At 43.9% G+C, this 18,476-nt stretch overlaps 2 protein-coding genes across 4 annotated transcripts; both read right to left on the bottom strand.

Annotated features, from left to right (window-relative positions):
* Window positions 1-1,515: 1,515 nt before the first annotated feature.
* Window positions 1,516-9,149, bottom strand: LOC144098806 (techylectin-5B-like). 2 transcript variants are annotated; one of them, XM_077631680.1, is made up of 8 exons: window positions 8,911-9,149; window positions 8,027-8,217; window positions 7,129-7,307; window positions 6,437-6,698; window positions 5,972-6,068; window positions 5,725-5,895; window positions 3,188-3,339; window positions 1,516-1,938 (listed from the first exon to the last, which is right to left on the bottom strand). In XM_077631680.1, exons 1-8 carry the CDS (start codon window positions 9,041-9,043, stop codon window positions 1,786-1,788), a joined length of 1,338 nt encoding a protein of 445 aa, XP_077487806.1. In that variant the 5' UTR covers window positions 9,044-9,149; the 3' UTR covers window positions 1,516-1,785. The 2 variants fall into 2 exon arrangements, with proteins under 2 accessions (XP_077487806.1, XP_077487807.1); XM_077631681.1 differs by lacking the exon at window positions 8,911-9,149 and having other exon boundaries at window positions 1,646-1,944; window positions 8,027-8,383.
* Window positions 9,150-9,285: 136 nt separating this feature from the next.
* Window positions 9,286-18,374, bottom strand: LOC144098807 (ubiquitin-conjugating enzyme E2 J1-like). 2 transcript variants are annotated; one of them, XM_077631682.1, is made up of 8 exons: window positions 18,183-18,374; window positions 17,937-18,030; window positions 17,770-17,843; window positions 17,571-17,702; window positions 15,138-15,222; window positions 14,011-14,116; window positions 12,768-12,894; window positions 9,286-11,617 (listed from the first exon to the last, which is right to left on the bottom strand). In XM_077631682.1, the coding sequence occupies exons 2-8, from the start codon at window positions 17,965-17,967 to the stop codon at window positions 11,138-11,140; spliced, it is 1,035 nt and encodes a 344-aa protein (XP_077487808.1). In that variant the 5' UTR covers window positions 17,968-18,030; window positions 18,183-18,374; the 3' UTR covers window positions 9,286-11,137. The 2 variants fall into 2 exon arrangements, with proteins under 2 accessions (XP_077487808.1, XP_077487809.1); XM_077631683.1 differs by lacking the exon at window positions 18,183-18,374 and adding an exon at window positions 18,125-18,143.
* Between the last annotated feature and the right edge of the window lie 102 nt (window positions 18,375-18,476).

The following is an 18,476-nucleotide window of genomic DNA, read 5'->3' as shown; positions in this document are numbered from 1 at the left end:
GGCAGTAGGGGATTGCTTGTACGTGGGTGCTCAGTGTCTTCGTCACAGCACACGCCTCTGCAATATTGTGGTCTGCAGGAACTTGGTCATTCGAGGAAACATCTGGCCAGCTATGCATTAACGGAACATTGCCACTAGTCTACATGCGTCTGATCATGTGTGTTTTCAAGCTTCATCTGTCGTTCCTGGGCTCTTGTAGTGACGAAAGTAGCGCAGCACTCTTGGCAGAGTGTGCATCAGCTGCGCTGTCCGCTGTATGACGCTGCCTGCACGCCGTAGCGGCGTAAAAGATGGAGCCGACTGGGCAGGCAATGCATACCACGTGACCAGCATGGCCAGCAAGGCTTTCAAAATTCTGAATTCTCTGCTGTTAGTTGATCCATGACCATGGTCGGTAGCTTCGTTTAAGACAATGCCCCAGTCTCGCTCGCACCACGCTTCTTCCACTTGGGATGCTTTGCCCAGCCAGCGAGCATGAAGGCAATGATTGCCCTTGTAGGCCATCGGCACAGGCTTGGCCGGCGGTTACTTGTTTCAATGCCACCTTTTTATTGCATTTTTGGTGTGAACATTTTCCTTCTGGGGTGGAGTCGTGAAGGTTGAGAAGGCTCTTTGATCTCTGCGCTTGCTGGAAGCACGACCTCTTCAACTTGATGGGGGGAGTTTACGATGCCTCCTCGTTCGCTATAACCAAGTGGTGTGTCCAAAGATGTTTGTTGGATCTGCGACGAATAGTCATTGCCCTTATGCTTATTTTGACTGTAACACTGCACCCGTTTGTAATAAGCAAGCATTTATTATATCTGCAGCCGTTATAAAGGGTCTTGACTGTATTTCAATCCTCAATGGTCCTGTGAATGTACACACAAAGCCATAGGTGCAATAGTTCTTCCCTTAAGAGTTTTCTCCATGCTCTGTGCCTCTAAGCCTACATAAACATGCAAGAGTGTTTTATGGCATTTAATTAGTTAAATACATGCATGACAGAATGTGCATCTAAATCAAAATTGGGAGCTGTTTGGCCGCTGGGGGTAGAAATTTGGTTTAGACAAATCAACCAACTTGGGAGGCTGCTCAGAGTGCCCCTATCATTCTACACTTGTGTAAACGCTTGCTACATGAGTGTTCTCTGAATTTCAATGGCACTTAGGAGTGATGTGTTTTTTAAGAATTCTGTAAGATACAAATGTGCATAGTGATGTATGCAGAGTCTGACAAGCACATAAATGCTGATGCTCAGTTTTAATTCACTACAACCCTTAAACCAGCCTGCTTCAAGAGCTGGAATGACAACAAATAACTTAGCAGTTATACTGCCATTTTTTTTGTGCCTCGCATGACCTAAAAACCAACTACACATCACAGCCATCATTAAGCTGTTGAAATCGAAACTGTTTCAAGAAGAAATTTAATTGCAAATTTTTTAGCTATCGTAACTGAATATCATGGAATGATCCAAGTATATATTAATGTCTTACTTATCATTTGAAAGAAGAAAGCACGCAAGCAAAATTTGGTGTCTATAGTCCTTTAATGAAAGTTAATACTGAACGTGCAGCATATACTTGTTCGTTTATGTATACTTTACAGGATTCCAAGGAAGTGTTACATAAGGGGGTAATGCACAAATGTGCATTTTAATCTGTGTAGGTAACAAGTTTGTACAGCATAGATTCAGGAGTGGTGAGTCTTTTTAAACACTGGATTACAATTAAAAATATTACTTGGCTTGCAGATGCCTCACGCATTGGGCTTTAGCCTTATTAATAAAGGCCCTTATTGGGGTTAGATAGGTTCTTCTTGTGCATTTGCAGCTTTCAGGGCCTGCTGTGGTCTATTGAGTTGTCTGTACACTGGCCGCAGCTTGATTGATGAGGTTCGTAGCACCGAAGGCCAGGGCAGCCAATAGGGAGCCTGTAGCTGCAGCTGGCCAGGACCCTGCAACTTTAAAGGGTATCCTCAAGAACTCTTGCGTTTGGGAGGGAACAAAGAGAAGTGCTTCATCAAAAAAAAAAATGAATAGAGCTAGTTGTTGTGCTATATTCATGTTAGTGAAACATTGCAAGGACAGGAAAGCAGACTTGCAAGAGTTCAGCCGGAACAAGGTGCAACGGTATGTTTTAAAAAGAAGGCATTCGGGACACTTGGAGATTTCGTGGCTAAAAAGTTTGTGCGCTCTGGCTTCTTTCTGACATTGTAACTGAATTCTCAGGAAACCTCATATGTAGTTTTTGTTGCGGCTGTCTTGATGTGCGCGTTATGCACACCTCACCTTTCAGTGGGTAAATGCACATTTATTTATGTCCATGCATCCTTGAACCTGGATCAACAACTTAACAGACAAGGACTCTATAATGGGCAAGTCAAACTGGTGTGTTCTCATGCCTCTTGGACAAAATTTGAAATACTATTACTCATGTCAACAAAGCTGTGTTATAGTTGCTCTAGGTGTGTTTGCAGTTCATGATATAAGCAAAGGCAACTGACTTGAGCACTTGTTTGTTTTTGGTGGTCCTCTGACCAACTAACTTCAATCTAGAAGGTGCTTTATCTGCATTTGTTTTAGGTAGATGCCAGCTTTAAGCCTGTTGTGCCATAGGTGGTGCAGGCAGGGTAATAATTTTTTTTTGGCTGCCCACCATCTAACGGATGGTGCAACCTGACCACACAGTGTTAAAACGCAGTGAAATTTCACATGGCTTCTTTTTTTTTTCCCTAACAACTGCTTGCAGGACCTCAGAAATGATAAACTGCAGGAGATATTTCTGAGAATATCCAGTGCTGTTACAAACCAACACTTTCTTTGACGGCTTTTTTGCAATGGGTACCTCGACTAATTTTTCTTAAAACATTTTATTCATTCCTGTGCTGCCTGCTAGTATTGTGGCGTTATTTTGATGTGCATAGTTGCCAAGGCAGAAATGTCATAGCATGCTATTCAGTTATGAATGGACTTCATTGACCACTGACGTTGAATGAAAATTTTTTAGTGAGTCAACGTACACTCACTTCTTGCTGCCTGAGTTTCCTTGTATTTCAGACCTGTTGGCATGAGTCCACTGGGTCGGAAACTAGCTCGTGAGATTCTACATTTAATGACAGGCTGCCCACTGTTCCAATTCAAGAAGTGTGCACTTGTTCAAAGTTGAAAGCTCATCAGCAGAATGAAAAAGCAGGGAGCTCCCACCTGTATGTAATCTCCGTTGAGGCTGCTAGTGCCACACTGGTTGTACCACCATGCTCCGTGGTGGTCCCTAGCACAGCTTCCATCACTCCACTCGTCGTTGTCCACATCCCATGTAGAGAATGGCATTGCAGCATGAGCACTCAGGCCGTCCCCTGCATGATGCATGATGTTGCGTGATGTGCACCATCAGCTGGGGACAACAGCCTATGGCTTGCAGTACATTGTATTGCTCTGCTAACCAATCGCAGCAGTAAATTAAATGAATATTTTAATTTTCTCTTTATGAACCAAGTCTGAAGCATTGAATTATTGGAATTATAATTTCGCCTTGCAATTAGCATTGTGTTTACCTGACAAGAAAAACTTCGACAGACTATATTTCCTTGTCGCGGAGGATGGTTGAATGTAGGTGAAGCTTCACTATGCAGCTTTGAAATCTCCAAAAAATGGCCAACAAATGATTTTTTTAAAAATTGGTGTATCCGCTTGTATGCCTCATTTTTTTATGCTGTCTGGAAAGTTTAACGCTGAAATCGACTGGGAATTACAGTAAAAAAAAAAAAAAATTGTTTCATGAACTGGAGCAGCTCAGCATTGTGGAGGAAAGCTCCAGCAATGGGCATTTTTTTTCTGTTGCAGTTTTCTGCCTAGATACTAACCTTGCGGGGCAGATTTCTTCATTACTGTTCTGTCTGTTTTGACCCAGTTTGTTTTGTTGCACTCCTAGGACCGTAGTGTGTGCCAAGGTATTCTTTCTTTTTGAAATTTGTAAAGTTTAAATTTCTTTTATGAAATTTTTTTCTCACTCTAGATATGTCAACGGACACTGCATCACAAAAATTCAAAACCAAGGAACGCAATGATTGTTGAACCAGCCTTCTGCCACATTTCTTTACTCTGCAGCCTTTTAACAAGTAGGATCTCTGGTGCACCGTGACGATATATACAATAGAACCCCGCCATTAGGTTTTCTATGGGGCTGCAGTTAAAGAAAATGTAGCAGCCAGGAAGCGCGCTCGAAAAAATGTACATCGCTATCTACATTTTTTTTTTTTACTTACTGTAAGGCCAACATGTTTCTTTGGAATTTGCAAGGCTTTGTAATTCTCACGACCGTTCGCATGTAAAAACTGTCCTAAATGCCCTGTGATGACACTCCATTTACCTGAGCACCAATTGGGGGAAGGAAGGTGGCAGCAGCGAAGAAAGCGGGTGCACAAAGTGAGCAAAGTTTGGGCACGTGTGTGCACTCTCATGCTGTTTGCATGGCACAATCCTGTGTGGCAACACAATCCTTGTCTACACGAACCTAGAAAGTGCGTTTTTAAGCTGCAGGCCACAGGGAGCACACATGACAAACGTGTCGGTGCCAATCTGCGCAACTGCACCTCGTACAGCGCAGCCCGAGCGTCATTATTCCGTCTTGACGCCTTCGGTCGTTTGCGCTGGCACCGCAAAAGTGATGCAACTGCACCAGCAACCGCAACAAACTCATCTGAAGTCTTCGGACACGATGTCGGCCAAGTGCTGCTTTGGCCGGTCTGCCGTCGCCGCTTTGTGTGTGCTAAACATAGGCTGTAAAAATGTCACCACGGGTTAGACGACTATCGCGAAGCGACCTTTGCGATGTAGCATGCAGGAAAGCTGCCAAATTTGAGGCGTAACAGCCAAGTTTGTATTGCATGGATTTCTGTGGGAGCTTGGACGAGACTGGCTCACGAAAACGCAGCAGCAGGGAAAATTCAACACATGGGAACGTAACAGTGGGCTTCTACTGTATTAGAAAATTTTCTTGAGATATAACAATGAATTTTTTTGTGAGAGTAGTCATAAAATTATTTCTAATATATGCTCAAAATATTTCATGTAAATGCATCAAGAAATAAAAAAATTTGTAGAGAGCCGCGTGCCCCCAACTATAGATATGCGATTGACTGCATGTCTGTCGTCAAAAAATAGGTTTTCCTGCAAAGACAGACAATGTTAAGTGCTTGTCTTCCGAAAAGTCTTCTGAGCTGCAGTCACGTCTTAAGGCTTGCATGTCCAGGTCCTTGTGTTAATAGTGCTTTTGTGAAATGCTGGGACTGTGAAGGACATGAATGGAGTAGCAGGTATTGCAGTGTAAGCCAGTAGTTTCAGCTTTCTCTTGGAAGATGTCAGAACCAAGTATTACCAAGAAGAAAATGTCACCATATTGTTGATAACTGGAAATTGCCTCATGATTCCGTGCCTTTTCAAGTAAGGCACTTTTCAGGCTTTGTTCATTAAGAATGTGGCTCTCTGTGGAAAAAGGGATAGGGAAAAGTGGGCTTCTGTTTAAAATGTGCATGTAGCTGCCTACAGTTAACGATAGCTTTATAGAGACTGTGATAGTAGTATTAAAGTCCTTCCTGAAACCTTGGCTAAGTAATTTATTTTGGCAGTGCTTTTATTAACCAGCTTTATGCTGCTGCTGTTAGTATTACTAGTACATACATACATACATACTTTTGAAAGTACATAAGGTGCAAGACTTGTACAATCGATGGTTCACTTACCGGCATCTCCACCATCGAATTTTCCCAGTAGCTTGAGTACAAACTTTTCTCGCTCGTTTCCGATTGCAAAGTAAGCATACTTGGCATGCACTTGCTGTCCTTCGAAATCCTCTATGTCCACTCTAACTTGACATAGCTTCTGAGTTGTCAGCTGGTGGATGCGACTGTTTCCTGCGACAGAGAGGAAATAGTTGTCACCTCTTGGGTTGCACCTTGGTGAACTCTAGGTTTTATTGGCCAGACTCACCCAGCCAAAATTCTCCTGCAATATTGCCAAACCCATGCTTGTAGTCTGTCCAGCCTTTTTGAAAATCCATACTTCCATCGAGCCTCCGTTGTACAACCTGCATTTGTTTGTTAGTGTTGCAGAATATGAAAGAACTCTCCATGCTAAATTACTCTCCAACACCAGGGCAGGTCGCCTGCCCACCAGGCTAAGATTAGAAATTGTGTGAAATCATTCAATGCGTCATATCCTTATTGCAATGCATTTTTATGACCTTCAGAGCACCAAGAAACATGGTGTAGCCCTTGATTGGCGTGCTCGTCTGAACAGAGCACATAGTTGGCAGTTTTCATCGGCATATGTATTTTAAATAGCACATCTCTCAGTGCCTGCTAACCAAGAAAGAAAATGCACTTGTCATTCAGCAGCACCTCAGTTAGTGGTGGCTGAGCTATTTAAAAAACTCGCTGTGGAGTCAGCACTCACCGTCCACCCTCCTCCGTCAGTGTCCATGTCACAGTATACCACAAGGGGTTCTGGGGACCCTGACGGCTGGACGCGGTAAACTCCCGACGTGTTGTGGCCATCTTGCAGTATGTCCCAGCAGTCTAGGGGCAATGGTGTGCTTGTAGTCTCTGCCCGACTAGTACAGGTCACTTGAACATGGCTGAATGACTGTTCCAAATGGCTCACTGCATCCAAGAGCTGCTTGTGTGTTGTTGCCAAGTAGCTGTGGTTGCGTATGTGCCTGTTAATTTAAGAATGGACACTTTCAGCCTCAAAAGTGGCATTATCTCTAAGCAGTGCATATAAAACCAAAAGGTTTAGTGTTGCTGAGAAAGTGTACCAGGCTTTATTTTTTTTTTCGTAGACAAAAAGTGCTCTCTTTCTGCATTTTTTTTTTTTACTGTGCTGCTTACTGTTACTCATTTTACTCTCTTTAAACTTTTGTTATTCTTTTAGTTACTCATTTTTTTTCCTGATTTGCTGCAGCCCCATGTGAGGAGTCTAGAGTTTCAGTTTGGCGCTGTTCAATTATAAAATCTCTGGTTTCATTGAAGTGGTGCCATATCCCTGCAGGAAGCTGCAGGGCATCTTAATACTGAATAGAACAGGAAAAAAAGAAAACGCTCATGTATTGCAATGAAATATGGCTTCTAGTTGTGACATGTACTTGCCTCACATCCTTAAGCAGCTCGGTGACATTTTTCTGTAGCTGCGTGAAAGTTGCCTGCATGCTGCTGAGGCCACGACGCACACCCTGCTCATTGGGACACCTCTGCTGGTGATGACAAGTGGCTTGCCCACGCTGAAGTTGTCCAACATCCTCTCGCAGCAGTTCATGCACAGCAAGGCTCTGGTTTGAGGGTAGCGAATTAGACGTCTTGCTGCTACTGAGCCCCAAGTATTGAGCAGTAGTAGCGATCCTGAGGCTCACTGCGACTACTAGCATGAAAAAACATCTAAAGGTGCAAAAAAATTAACTGGGACCTTTTTAAGAAGATTTGGCTATCGAGGTCTGCCATGCTTACTAAGAGTTGCGTGCCGAACTCTTCAGTCCCACACCAAAATTCAATGCTTTCTAGCTAAGTAACTAATTACTTCAAAATTGAAGGAATTAGTAACTATGAGATAGTGCACAAAGGTATCTATGGGTTCCTGGTGACCCGTGCTCAATGGGCATGTTAAGAGAAGTGAAAAATTCTCATTTCCTTGCACCGAGCCAACATGTCCTCATGATTCAGTTGTCATGCACGTGCTGATCTTTCCGCCATCGCCAGTACCAACCGTTATGTCAAGCATGTGTTAAATTGATCTCAAAGCTTGCGTGGCCAAATGACCTCAAAAGCAGCGCTCTAGGCAGTAGGCAATATTGTGCAGGTTTATCTTATACGTATACAGCAAGGGACGATGATATGTAGCAGACAAAAAGCTGTGCACGTGTCAAGAGACAATTCAGAACAGCTTCATCTGTAAAGGTGGGAAGAGCTAAATGCCACTCTCGGATGTTTTTTTTTTTGTTCACGTTATAGTTGCAGTAAACCTGGCTAAGCCTGAAACAACGGTGTTGCTTGCCTTTGTGACATCCCCTTTGAGACTTTCTAAGCGTAGGGCAAGGCGTGCTTCCATGGCATCAAGCTGCTGTTGAAGACGTTGGTCGAGAGCTCGCCACAACTCCTGAGAACGAGTTGCCTGGTCCCTCAGGAGCTGTGGTAGCTGGAGCAGTCCTTGTTCCAGGAGTGTTTCCAACACTGGCCAATCTCTGCCTGCAGAAACATGCCCAGCTCTGCTGTGGCATTGCTTATAATGCATTGCCAGCTTTGCGCTACACCCAGCTTGACTGTGTCAATCAGTATCTTAGGCAAATGCTTCACTTGTGAAGCATACTGATGGTATGTACCAAACTGCTAATTAAAAATACATCACTTCTTAGCTGCAGTGGCTGGTGGGCGACTCTGTGCGAACTTTCTTATCCACGATTTTAAGATTATGAAATACTTGGCCATTGTTTGCTACAAGGTTTGAAGTATTATGTAGCATGGTACGTTTTCAAGAACATGGTGACATTTATGACGTTAATTGCAATTCTAGTTAATTGCAAACTGGATGAATCACTATTAGTATACTGGTGCTAACTCCACTTTTCGTTATTGCTTCCCAACTTGTTGCCAGTCGTCTACTAGTACTGCAGTTCATGTTGCTAAATCTAGAGTACAGCATCCATGTAATGGTCATTTCTTCCTTTGTATCAAAACTATTACGCAGAAATTAGTGGGCAACAATTAACTTTAAAAACTCGAGAAAGGCAGCTTCTTTTTTTGCATGACGTTACATTAAATCTTCTGAAAACTGACCTATCTATGAAGGATTGATGTTCAGACACCCGCACAAAAAAAAAAAAAGTTTCCTGGTGAACCTATTTGTGATAATGGTAGGTAATGCCATTTAACCAGTCTTACCTGATGTATGGGAGCTGGCACTGTACAGACCGGGTGCTGGATTAGATGTAGCATTTGGTTTAACTGGCAAAAAACATAGGAGCCACAAAACACAAAGTGGGCCCACTTTTGGGCTGACCAAGGGAGGTGGCATGGTGGTGCCTTGAGGGCCAATGGCGTCTTCATTCTGCCTGTTGCAACTCTCCGGCGAGCCGCGGCCATCTGGCTTTCGTCTGCATTTGCTGCTTGGTGTTTTCTTGGCTGCAGCTCCCCGAACTTTCGTGGGGTGTTGTTTTGCTATTGCGGGAATGTGCAAGGAGGGTACCACTGTATTGGTGGTGCTGTGTCGGCTGCTCTTTTTGTTGAACTTATGGTAGTAAAAGCAGTTTCCAATGCTTAGACACTTGAAGTGCTTTATTTGTGTGTGTCAAATACTGGCAAAAATACATGCTTCTCCATTACACTAGGGTACAGAGCTTCTTTCTTGCCCAAAACAGGACTTCCATAAATTCGCAGTTATGCGAAATGATCAAACTGAGGTAGGTAACTATAATCAAGTACATTTCTGGGATATTATTTATTTAAAGCATCTTTCAAGCTAAGGTCGATATCTAACACCGTGAAAATGGCTGTGGGTACAAAAATAACTCCATAAAATAATTTCATCTTTGTAAGAATGCAACAAAAACTCGAAAATGGAGACAACCTCATCAAAACACGTCCTCCACTCTTCATGCCATATCTTCGGCCGTCGAGGCACATGCTGAACTTGCAAGGCCAATGAAAAGGTGAAGCTTGTAAAAAATGCTCTGTTTACTCGTGCAGAGGCAGGGAGCAAAGCTGAACATTTACTGCAGTTCAAGCAAGAAGTGGCAAGCCACCTTACTCTGCAGGGTTCCTATGGTTCAACAGTTCCAAGCATGAATAGGTGATCAGGTTTCAAGTGCTTTGCAAAAGTCCACACAGAAAGAAACATCCCCCATGCACAGTCATGGACATAGTGACCTGAAATGACCAAATGATGGCCATGAACTACTTGTCGCACAGAGTGGCTACAAGAACGTGAATCAGTAACGAGATCAATACTACCAGTATGAAAGTGCCAATGTGTATACCTGGATCAGTGTAATTGGTGTTAAAGAAGCTGAGAGATGTGCCTCTGTTGCACTTTGTTGCGTCATTCCTATGATCCTTGCTCAAGCACTTTCAAGTGTCGTAAAATTTTCAACACTTTCTGTGGCTGTTTCTCAAATGTGCCTCCACAAGTGTTGTGGAGGTAATAAAATACCAGCACTCTTGTGCTCCTGTTTATCCTGTATTTGGTTCATGTTCTTATGTCTACATGAAGCCACCTGCAAACTGTAGGTTTCTGTTGTCGCTTTGTTGTTTCAGGTTAGTTTATCCAAGACTAACATTGTTTACCCTTGGTAATTTTGTGGATCCAGTTCCCCCCCCAAAATTGTCGGTACCTTTGTGGAATGGTGTGCGGCTACTGGAGATGCATGTCCCTTGTGTCCTCTGCAAATGAATCCACAACTGCTGCACTTCAACTGTGCTTCACAACTGCCCAGGTTTTGTTGTTGTTACTGTGAGAATAGCTACACAGTTCAAAATGCGTTGAACTTTGCCATTGCAATTCTAGTTAATTGCAAACTGGATGAATCACTATTATACTGGTGCTAACTCCACTTTTCATTATTGCTTCCCAACATGTTGCCAGACAGATTACACCTACTTTCATGTGCTTTTTAAAAGTTGACTCCTAAATGCTAAATTGTTGCAAAATTTAGCAAGACATGAAGGTTATCAGAGAGCCTTTACTCTGATACAATGCTTCTTTCTTGGTTGTAATCCAAGGTGAAGCTCCTCTGCAGTGCCTACTATCTACAGTAGCAACATTTTATTTAGCTTTTCTTTACTGCACTGTATGTCAGCCACCTACAAAGCTTCCAACGAGGAATTTTGAACAACACAGCATCCCATGGGTGGGTCACCCGGCTGCTACATCACTCGAGTGCAGTGACCAACAGTCACTTCTATTCCTCTTTTTTTTTTTTTTTCCCATTTTCTGAGATGGACAATGACGATCGCTGCACACATGCCAGTCAATTTCACAACATGAGTCCACTGCATCACCACCCGGCTAGTTCATGCCACCACTGCACACTTGCATCGAAGATCACCTGCGCACATGGAATCGGTAGCCTCATTCGTGTTCAAACACCACTCACACCTCCATGTCCGGTGATTACAGGAAGAAGACGCGCCGTATGAGCAGGCCCACGAAGGCACTGCCCACAAGCCAGATGGCCGCATTGTAAGCCATACGCACATTGCTTCCCGAACTTGCGCTCATCGCTCGATTTCCCGCACCCACCACGTTTTCCTCGGCAGCCACTGCTAGAGGCTGCTGCTGCTGGGCTAGGCGCTCGGCACGCTGGGCCAAGATCCGTGCCGCCGCAAGGCGGCGCTTGACAACCTCTGGTGCGTCTTCGGCTGTGTTGCCTCCACTCTGAGCAGACATACCACTCTGCGAAGAAGGCTCACTGGTGGTGCTACCACTTGCAGCAATTGCTGTCTTGCTGGAGTTTGTGGTAGTAGTAGTAGTAGCAGCAGCAGCAGCAGCAGTTGTTGTGGTTGGTGGCTGTGTTGCGCCACTGGCGTCACTGAGTGGTGACTTCTGCTCGGGGGATTTGTTTTTTTCGCCTGTTCCAGGCACACTGGCGTCCTGCACAGCACACAACAGGAACCTTGTCAAACGCTGTATAATATTGTAGTTGAATGTTTTATGCATTATTTCAATGATGCACAGCATTCATTAGGCTACATTTTTGTGTATTACTGAATTGCAATTTCTGTCCCTTCCCTCTAATGCCTCACGGCCTTGACGGCAGAATGCATAAAACATGCACAGGTAACAGGATTATAGACTGCAGCAGCATACACAGCTTTCTTTTCCTTGCAGCAAGAATTTTGCCTATACACAATATTATGACTCCAGTAGAACAATTCCAACAACGCTGGACTTAGAAATAGCTGCACAGCCACAAGACTCGAAGAAATGCGGACTTATTACTAGTGCGACAGGCTAGGACACAATAGTATCCTGACAACTTCTTGGTGCTGGCGGAGCCAATCAGGCTCTCATCAGTGTCCAAATGATAATATGTATCTCACTTCGTGGCTGAGGTCGCAGGTGCAGGTACGAAATCAAACACCATCACAAATGCAAGTGCAGTCTGACGTGATCTGATGGTAATTACTTCTGTTCCAGCTAAACAGGACCAACAAACTTTTCTTAGTGTGATGGTAACTTGCTCAACAATAAAAATGACTGCAGATAAACTAATTTGGAGCACACTAAACCTGAGCAGGCTCAGCCTGAAGTAATCACCTTCAAGTTGGCTCAAGTCAACTGAACCTCCACTGGTGCTTGCTGCAGGTACCAACCAAAGAACCGCAGGCACACTGGCCTTTAGAGTGATAAGTATGACATAAGATTTATACTTTGTGTTCTGTCTGCGGGAGTACTCTTTCAGAGGTAGACAGAAGTGGCAAGACACGTTTACTGCATGCATCATGACAAAGCAAGCACTCGGCGTTGGTGCTTTTGGACGCCATTAGTAACAATGCCGAGGTGGCCACCACTGGCACACAAAATGACAAGGCAGCGCACTCTGTGCACACTCGCAGACAAGCTTTCTCGAGGCCAACTGCAGGTGTCACCGAAGCACATCATTCTTCAGAAAAGTGCACGCATATTTGTGTGCTTGTATTCTACTGTCGCTGTAAATATTTTAGATTAAGGCATTGACAGCATTTGGGCACATGCACATATCACTACACAGCACAACTGGAAACGGAAGTCATACCCTTACCTTGAACATGATCTGTGCAGCTTGTTCCCTTGCTTCCTTGTCAGCGGCAATGTCCTGTGGCTCTTGTGAACGCTCCTTGAGCAGCCTAGCTATTGGACCACAATTTGGGCACGTCCAGGTCTGAGACCTAAAACAAAAGGCAAAAGAAGATTTTTTTCTCCACATTTTTACAAGGTGGACAACTCTCGTCTTGCCAAAGCAGGCTTTAGAATGGCGCAATGGGAGAAACCTTTGCATAACTAATTGAGCAGGCCATTTTTTAATAATCCAGTAAGCATTTTCATAAAAGCTCACAATAACTGCTACTTTGTAATGGATTAGTGGGGTTAGCAAAAAACAAGTTAACACATACTTGAATCTCATACACAGTACAAGTGCACTCCAAGAGACTCGGGACAAACTTTCTAAGCTAACAGTTTGGGCTAACAGCAGAAAACTCTCAACACAAATTGGCAGATTCAGGAAGCAGATTTTTTTTTAGACCCACTCCATACTCTTCATTTACCCTGGCCAGTTTGTTAGGTCTATGGAAAAAAAAATATCCTTCAGCTTTAGGGTCCTTACATTAAATAATAGGCAGCAAAAGTGTTGCCATGCAGCTATATGTTCAGTTGGCATGTAATGAAATGCTAACAGGATAAGGCAGTAATTACTCATTAGCGTCCACCCATACGCAGCCATGCAGCCACAAAGGAAAGCCATACAGCTTTGACAGAAGACACTTCGTAGTTAAAGAAAAATTTGTCCAGGTCCAGGGATTGAACTTGGGGCAACCACCTATCCTGGGCAGTCACTCTACCAAATAAGCTAATTAAAACGGCTCACAGATAGCAGGGCAAGATCGAATTGATCAACAACTTGAAGCAGGAAAAGTGCTAGTCCTAAGTGTTTAGGGGAATCCCCCACTCTCTTTGGGGAATTTACTCATCTTTGGGATTCCCCTAAATGCATTGGGCAAACACGATAACTGCAATGCAAACACAAGAAAACAATAAAATTGGCTGCTGGAGTTCATTAACACTTCCATGCAGCGGTTTGCACGCCATCGAAGTGAAATCTTATGACTTTCCTCTTCTTGTTTCAACTGTCTTGTTCACATTTCAGTTGATGCTGACAGTATACATAGCATGACAATGGAACAGTTTCTTTTTAGCATGATGTGCAAAGGTCAAAACATTGTCAGAGCACCTAGCCGCGGATGCATTACAAAGGGGCCACAGGGCCCAAGCCAAGAGGCACATACTTTTTTGCAAGCTGCTTCCGTTCTTGGGCACTGTAGTCCAGGGACCCAATCGCACCGCTTCCATGAGTTGGCATAAAACCAATTATTGCCAGCAGAGCAGTGCGCACTGCAACATGGCACAAGAAGAACCACAACAGTGAGAACTAGTTAGCACTGGACAAGACTGGCAAACTGGTGAGTGCAGTTTTCCAACAAACTCCACTACTAAATGTCACGGATGTTTCAGATGAAGCAGTTCATAAGATGGAGCAGTTCATTCATAACATATTGAAGTGCTGACTTTCATGCTGGGCCTGAGTCTCAATGTTTTCAGATGCTGCAAGTAACACCCGTTGTTGCAGTGCACAGCAGGAAACTTGTTGAGTAACACTATCTACGACATTATGAAGAAATCACAAGCAAATTGCAAAGGAAAGACTGCATTACCAACCACATACAAGCAATAATTGATTGCTTACCAACCACATACAAGCAATAATTGATAGCTTTATACATGTCAAACGAACACTGTGGGCTATGAGGCGATCTGTAGTGAAAGATCTCTATCAGACTAATTTTGACTCCCTAGTGTTCTTTTAACATGCATCAAAATCTTGGTACACAGCGGCTTTTGCATTTCACCTCTATCGAAACACGGTTGTTCCAGCCGGGATGGAATTTGCGACCTTGAGCTTAGCAGCAGAAAGCGATAGCCGCTAAGCTACTCAGCCATCATGGCAGGTGCATGCAATAGTTACACTGCTGCTTAATCTACTCTAAATGAACAAAATGGATGAGCCCAGGCCTAGTAACACTGGTCCAAAAGAACTTCAAAACAGCAAAAGTTGTTTTCATTGTATTTCTCATGGTTGTTAAAACAAGCAAGTTCATTTTTTGACACCACTACACTGTCACTGGGTTCAATGAAGAATGACAATTTCAATAAGCAAGACTACGGTCAAACTTGACTAGTTAGTAAATTATGTGGCTTCGTACCGATGATAATTACATATTAGCACATAATCTACGGAGAAACAACTGACATTACCCACCTAACCAAATCAATGCAGTATAAAAATTAGACTGAACTTTTACAGCAATGCAGACAAATTCCTACCTACTGACACATGAAATGATTATACACTCACGTGACCATGACGGCTGCCAGGATTCAGGGTGGTGGCCAGAGATACTGAGGCAGATCTTTTTGTTGGTCTCAAAGCGTCCATTAGGCTGTGGTGACACAAAGCCAGCTTTGAAACGCTAGAAACTGTACTCCATATGCCTAGTAGGCACTACAAAGCAGCAACAATGAATTTGGAATTTTGCAGCTTGTATTTAAAGCATACAGACGACTCGTTTAAACCGCAAATATCTTTCTAGTTGGACACAAGCAAAAAATGAAGCAAGCAAACTGCTCTCAAAGAAGGTCCTCCAACCAATGGCATCGACCTATTGTCATGACGATGCACTCAACAGCCTTACACCGGCTACAGCTGCTAGCAGCTGCATGCTAGCCGGTGCAAGGTGGCTGACAGCCACGTTATGAAAAAAGGTTGAAGCCATTGTTACTCTTCTGAGGGGAATTTAGTGCTTTGCTCTTGAGTTGCATGTTACTGAAGAAACCTAATATGTGAACAGTTGAGCTTTACGTGCTCTACCTATCAGGTGCTAGATTATTCTCTGCTTGCAAACGGCATGTGCTGTTTTTTTAAATGCGCTGATATGTGGAAAATCAGGATACACCGTATTCTTAAGAACATGGCTAAAAGTGTTATGTATTCAACATCCCACAATTCAATTCAATGTTTATTTTTCCAGAAAGTGCCTGGAGGGTCTCCTTGGCTAAAAGCTGCTCATGCAGCTTGACTAAGGCCAAGAAGACAGTTACATAGCAGTATCAGTAACATCATAATATCATGACATCATGAAATGTATCCCTCTCCTCCGGTTTTCCTTCCTTTGACACCTTATCCAAACAAATGACTGGACTGCAATATTTCTGGAAATGTGATTTTAAGTTGGAAAACGTTTAATCAGTCCTATTACAAAGAATTCCTCGATATGTTGTCCCTAGAGTGCAAACTCATTTTGGTGAATACATAAGGTCATGCTATATACCATATATATTTAATCAGCTGCCCAACGTTGTTTTCCACTTGCACTTGCAGTCAGTTACGTGATGCCACTGCTAAGCTTGAACTATTGTGAGTCAATGTGGTAATTGTTCAACAAAAAATAGGTGCAATGGTAAGAGAGGTGCTGCTGCCTGATGGTGGCCTACAAGCCCAATTGTGGCTTTGGCATGTCCACTTCTTGTATTATATCCCTGAATTGAATAAAGCATTATTATTACTATTATTAAAAATAAACTATTATAATGGCAAGAAAATCACTAACAGCCTGAATTCCAACTAAGAACTGTTCATAACTAATAACTGCTGCCTTTGCTATCACAAAACTAGTGCAAGTAAGTTTCTCTGAATACGCTGCTCATACGTCCATGTACCAAGAACACTTCAATGGTTGCTTTGGGCAGTCTCGCACTGTTCCAGCACTGTCCTTGGCATACCTCTCTTCTGTCAGTCCCGGTAAACTGCTTTTAAACACTGCATGTCAATTATGCCTGTGGGGGGCATGCAAATGCTTTTATTATTTTTTTATCACAAAAACTACAGTAAAAAATAAAGACAGAAAATGGCTAAATTCACAAGACATGATGCTAATTGCATATTCACTGACGCTTTCGGTTAGGTTTGTTTTATGGCAGTTTAACGTCACAAAGCGACTATGAGAGACGCCGTAGTGAAGGGCTCCGGAAATTTCGACCACCTGGGGTTCTTTAATGTGCACTGACATCGCACAGTACACGGGCTTCTAGAATCTCGCCTCCATCAAAATTCGACCGCCGCGGCCAGGATTGAACCCGCATCTTTAGGGCCAGCAGCCGAGCGCCATAACCACTCAGCCACCGCGGCGGCTCACTGACACTTTTAGCAGGTAAACCTGATGAAGTACAGCTCAGACCACACATACTTGTCTAAGAGCATAAAACTTTGATATAAGAACGTAACATCTGACCTGGACTGTCCACGATGATGCTAGGTTATAGGCGCAGACACAGATGCACGAGCTACACAAACATCGCCACAGTATTTTGTTACTACCGTACTTTGCTACTACTGGCTGGCATCAGAATTCTGCCTCATTCACCATGGATCACAGCACTTGCACGCTCTCGACAAGTGTGAACTGCTGTGTACAAGCAAATAACCATCCTTAGCAGCAACAGCTATCTCGAAAGCAACTGTAACTACAAACCGCTATGACCATGTCAGTACTGTTAATTTCAAAGAGGTAACCAGACTGTTTCGATGAACAAGGCGAAACGCAATCACAGCTACTGAGAGCAACCGAATGGACGACGGAGTCATCTGTGCTGCTGGGTTATTTCGGCACTCGTTCTCATAAGCTGCTTTGTCGTCATCAAATGACTGCGGGTGATGATATCAACATCTGCTGTGTTACATCCCGTTATAGCAGCCGTTAAGGAGCAATACACGAGTAGAGAGCGCTCTTACCGTCAGAAGTATGATGCTAGGTGGCTTCATAGGATAGTCTGGTGGCAAAATAACGCGGCCATGGTAAATACCTCCGTCAAACTCCGATTCCGGGGGTCCACGAACGGTGAAATGCCATTCGAACAGGTTGTCCTACAACGAACGATCATTTTCAGCAAGTGCCTCGAAGCTATGCGAAGCAGGCAAAAACCTTCCTTACGTCTAGCGGTTGTGCAAAATATTCTTCCGTCGCTTCGTGCAGCTCCTGGGCCTCTCGCATAAGCCGCTTCACGGCTGCAAAGTGTTTTGATGGCAAGCGTTGCTTTTAGCCAAAAGCCAAGGTGATATAAGCTGCTTGAAAAGCAGGAAGGAAATCGAATAGCTCACCTGGACTTCGGAGATTGTATTGCCCCTCCATGACAAGCGACTAAGCGAAGCAATGTTTACTCCTGAAACCTGGAGGTCTTGTATCCTGGACGTACTGTGTGGAAAGGGTGTTGTTAATTACTGCGGTGCCACTAATCACTGCTGAAAGCGAAGACGGCGGAGCGCAGTTGCCATGTAAACATGCAAACCTGACGTGGCTGCTACTGCAGAGACGCAGAGGCTACGCGCTATCAAAATACCGCCTACCTAGTGAGATGATTGGCTCTCTGCGTGCTGAGAGGCGTACTACGAACAGCGTGTTGGGTGCGGATCAAAGGTTGTCCCTGGCAAGGCGGTACAGCACATGAAATTCAGGCGGAAGTCTTTCGGCAGCCGCGACAGCAGAGCACCGCACACCAAACCACCGTCGCCACCGTCATCAACACAAGCCGCAGCGCTTTCGCCGCCAGAGGCGCTACATCGCGTACAGCTTCAATGAAATTTTCAGCTTTGACACCTCTAGCGGTCGGCTGGGCTGGCATTGGTTGGCATCGGCATCAA

The sequence above is a fragment of the Amblyomma americanum genome, chromosome 7 (assembly GCF_052857255.1).
Source record: "Amblyomma americanum isolate KBUSLIRL-KWMA chromosome 7, ASM5285725v1, whole genome shotgun sequence".
Classification (NCBI taxonomy): Eukaryota; Metazoa; Arthropoda; class Arachnida; order Ixodida; family Ixodidae; genus Amblyomma; species Amblyomma americanum.
Note: the sequence above shows the minus strand (reverse complement) of the source record. Positions and strands in the feature narration are given on the sequence as shown.

Coding starts and splice junctions, on each gene's coding strand:
- LOC144098807 (XM_077631682.1), bottom strand. CDS start 17,967: ATGGAGGGGCAATACAATCTCCGAAGTCCAG. Junction 17,703..17,769: donor ATTTTGCACAACCGCTAGAC/GTAAGGAAGGTT, acceptor CGTTCGTTGTAG/GACAACCTGTTCGAATGGCA. Junction 15,223..17,570: donor CTAGCATCATACTTCTGACG/GTAAGAGCGCTC, acceptor GTGTCACCACAG/CCTAATGGACGCTTTGAGAC.
- LOC144098806 (XM_077631680.1), bottom strand. CDS start 9,043: ATGCCACCTCCCTTGGTCAGCCCAAAAGTGGGCCCACTTTGTGTTTTG. Junction 6,699..7,128: donor GAGCTGCTTAAGGATGTGAG/GCAAGTACATGT, acceptor TTAAATTAACAG/GCACATACGCAACCACAGCT. Junction 1,939..3,187: donor TCAACGGAGATTACATACAG/GTGGGAGCTCCC, acceptor TTAAAGTTGCAG/GGTCCTGGCCAGCTGCAGCT.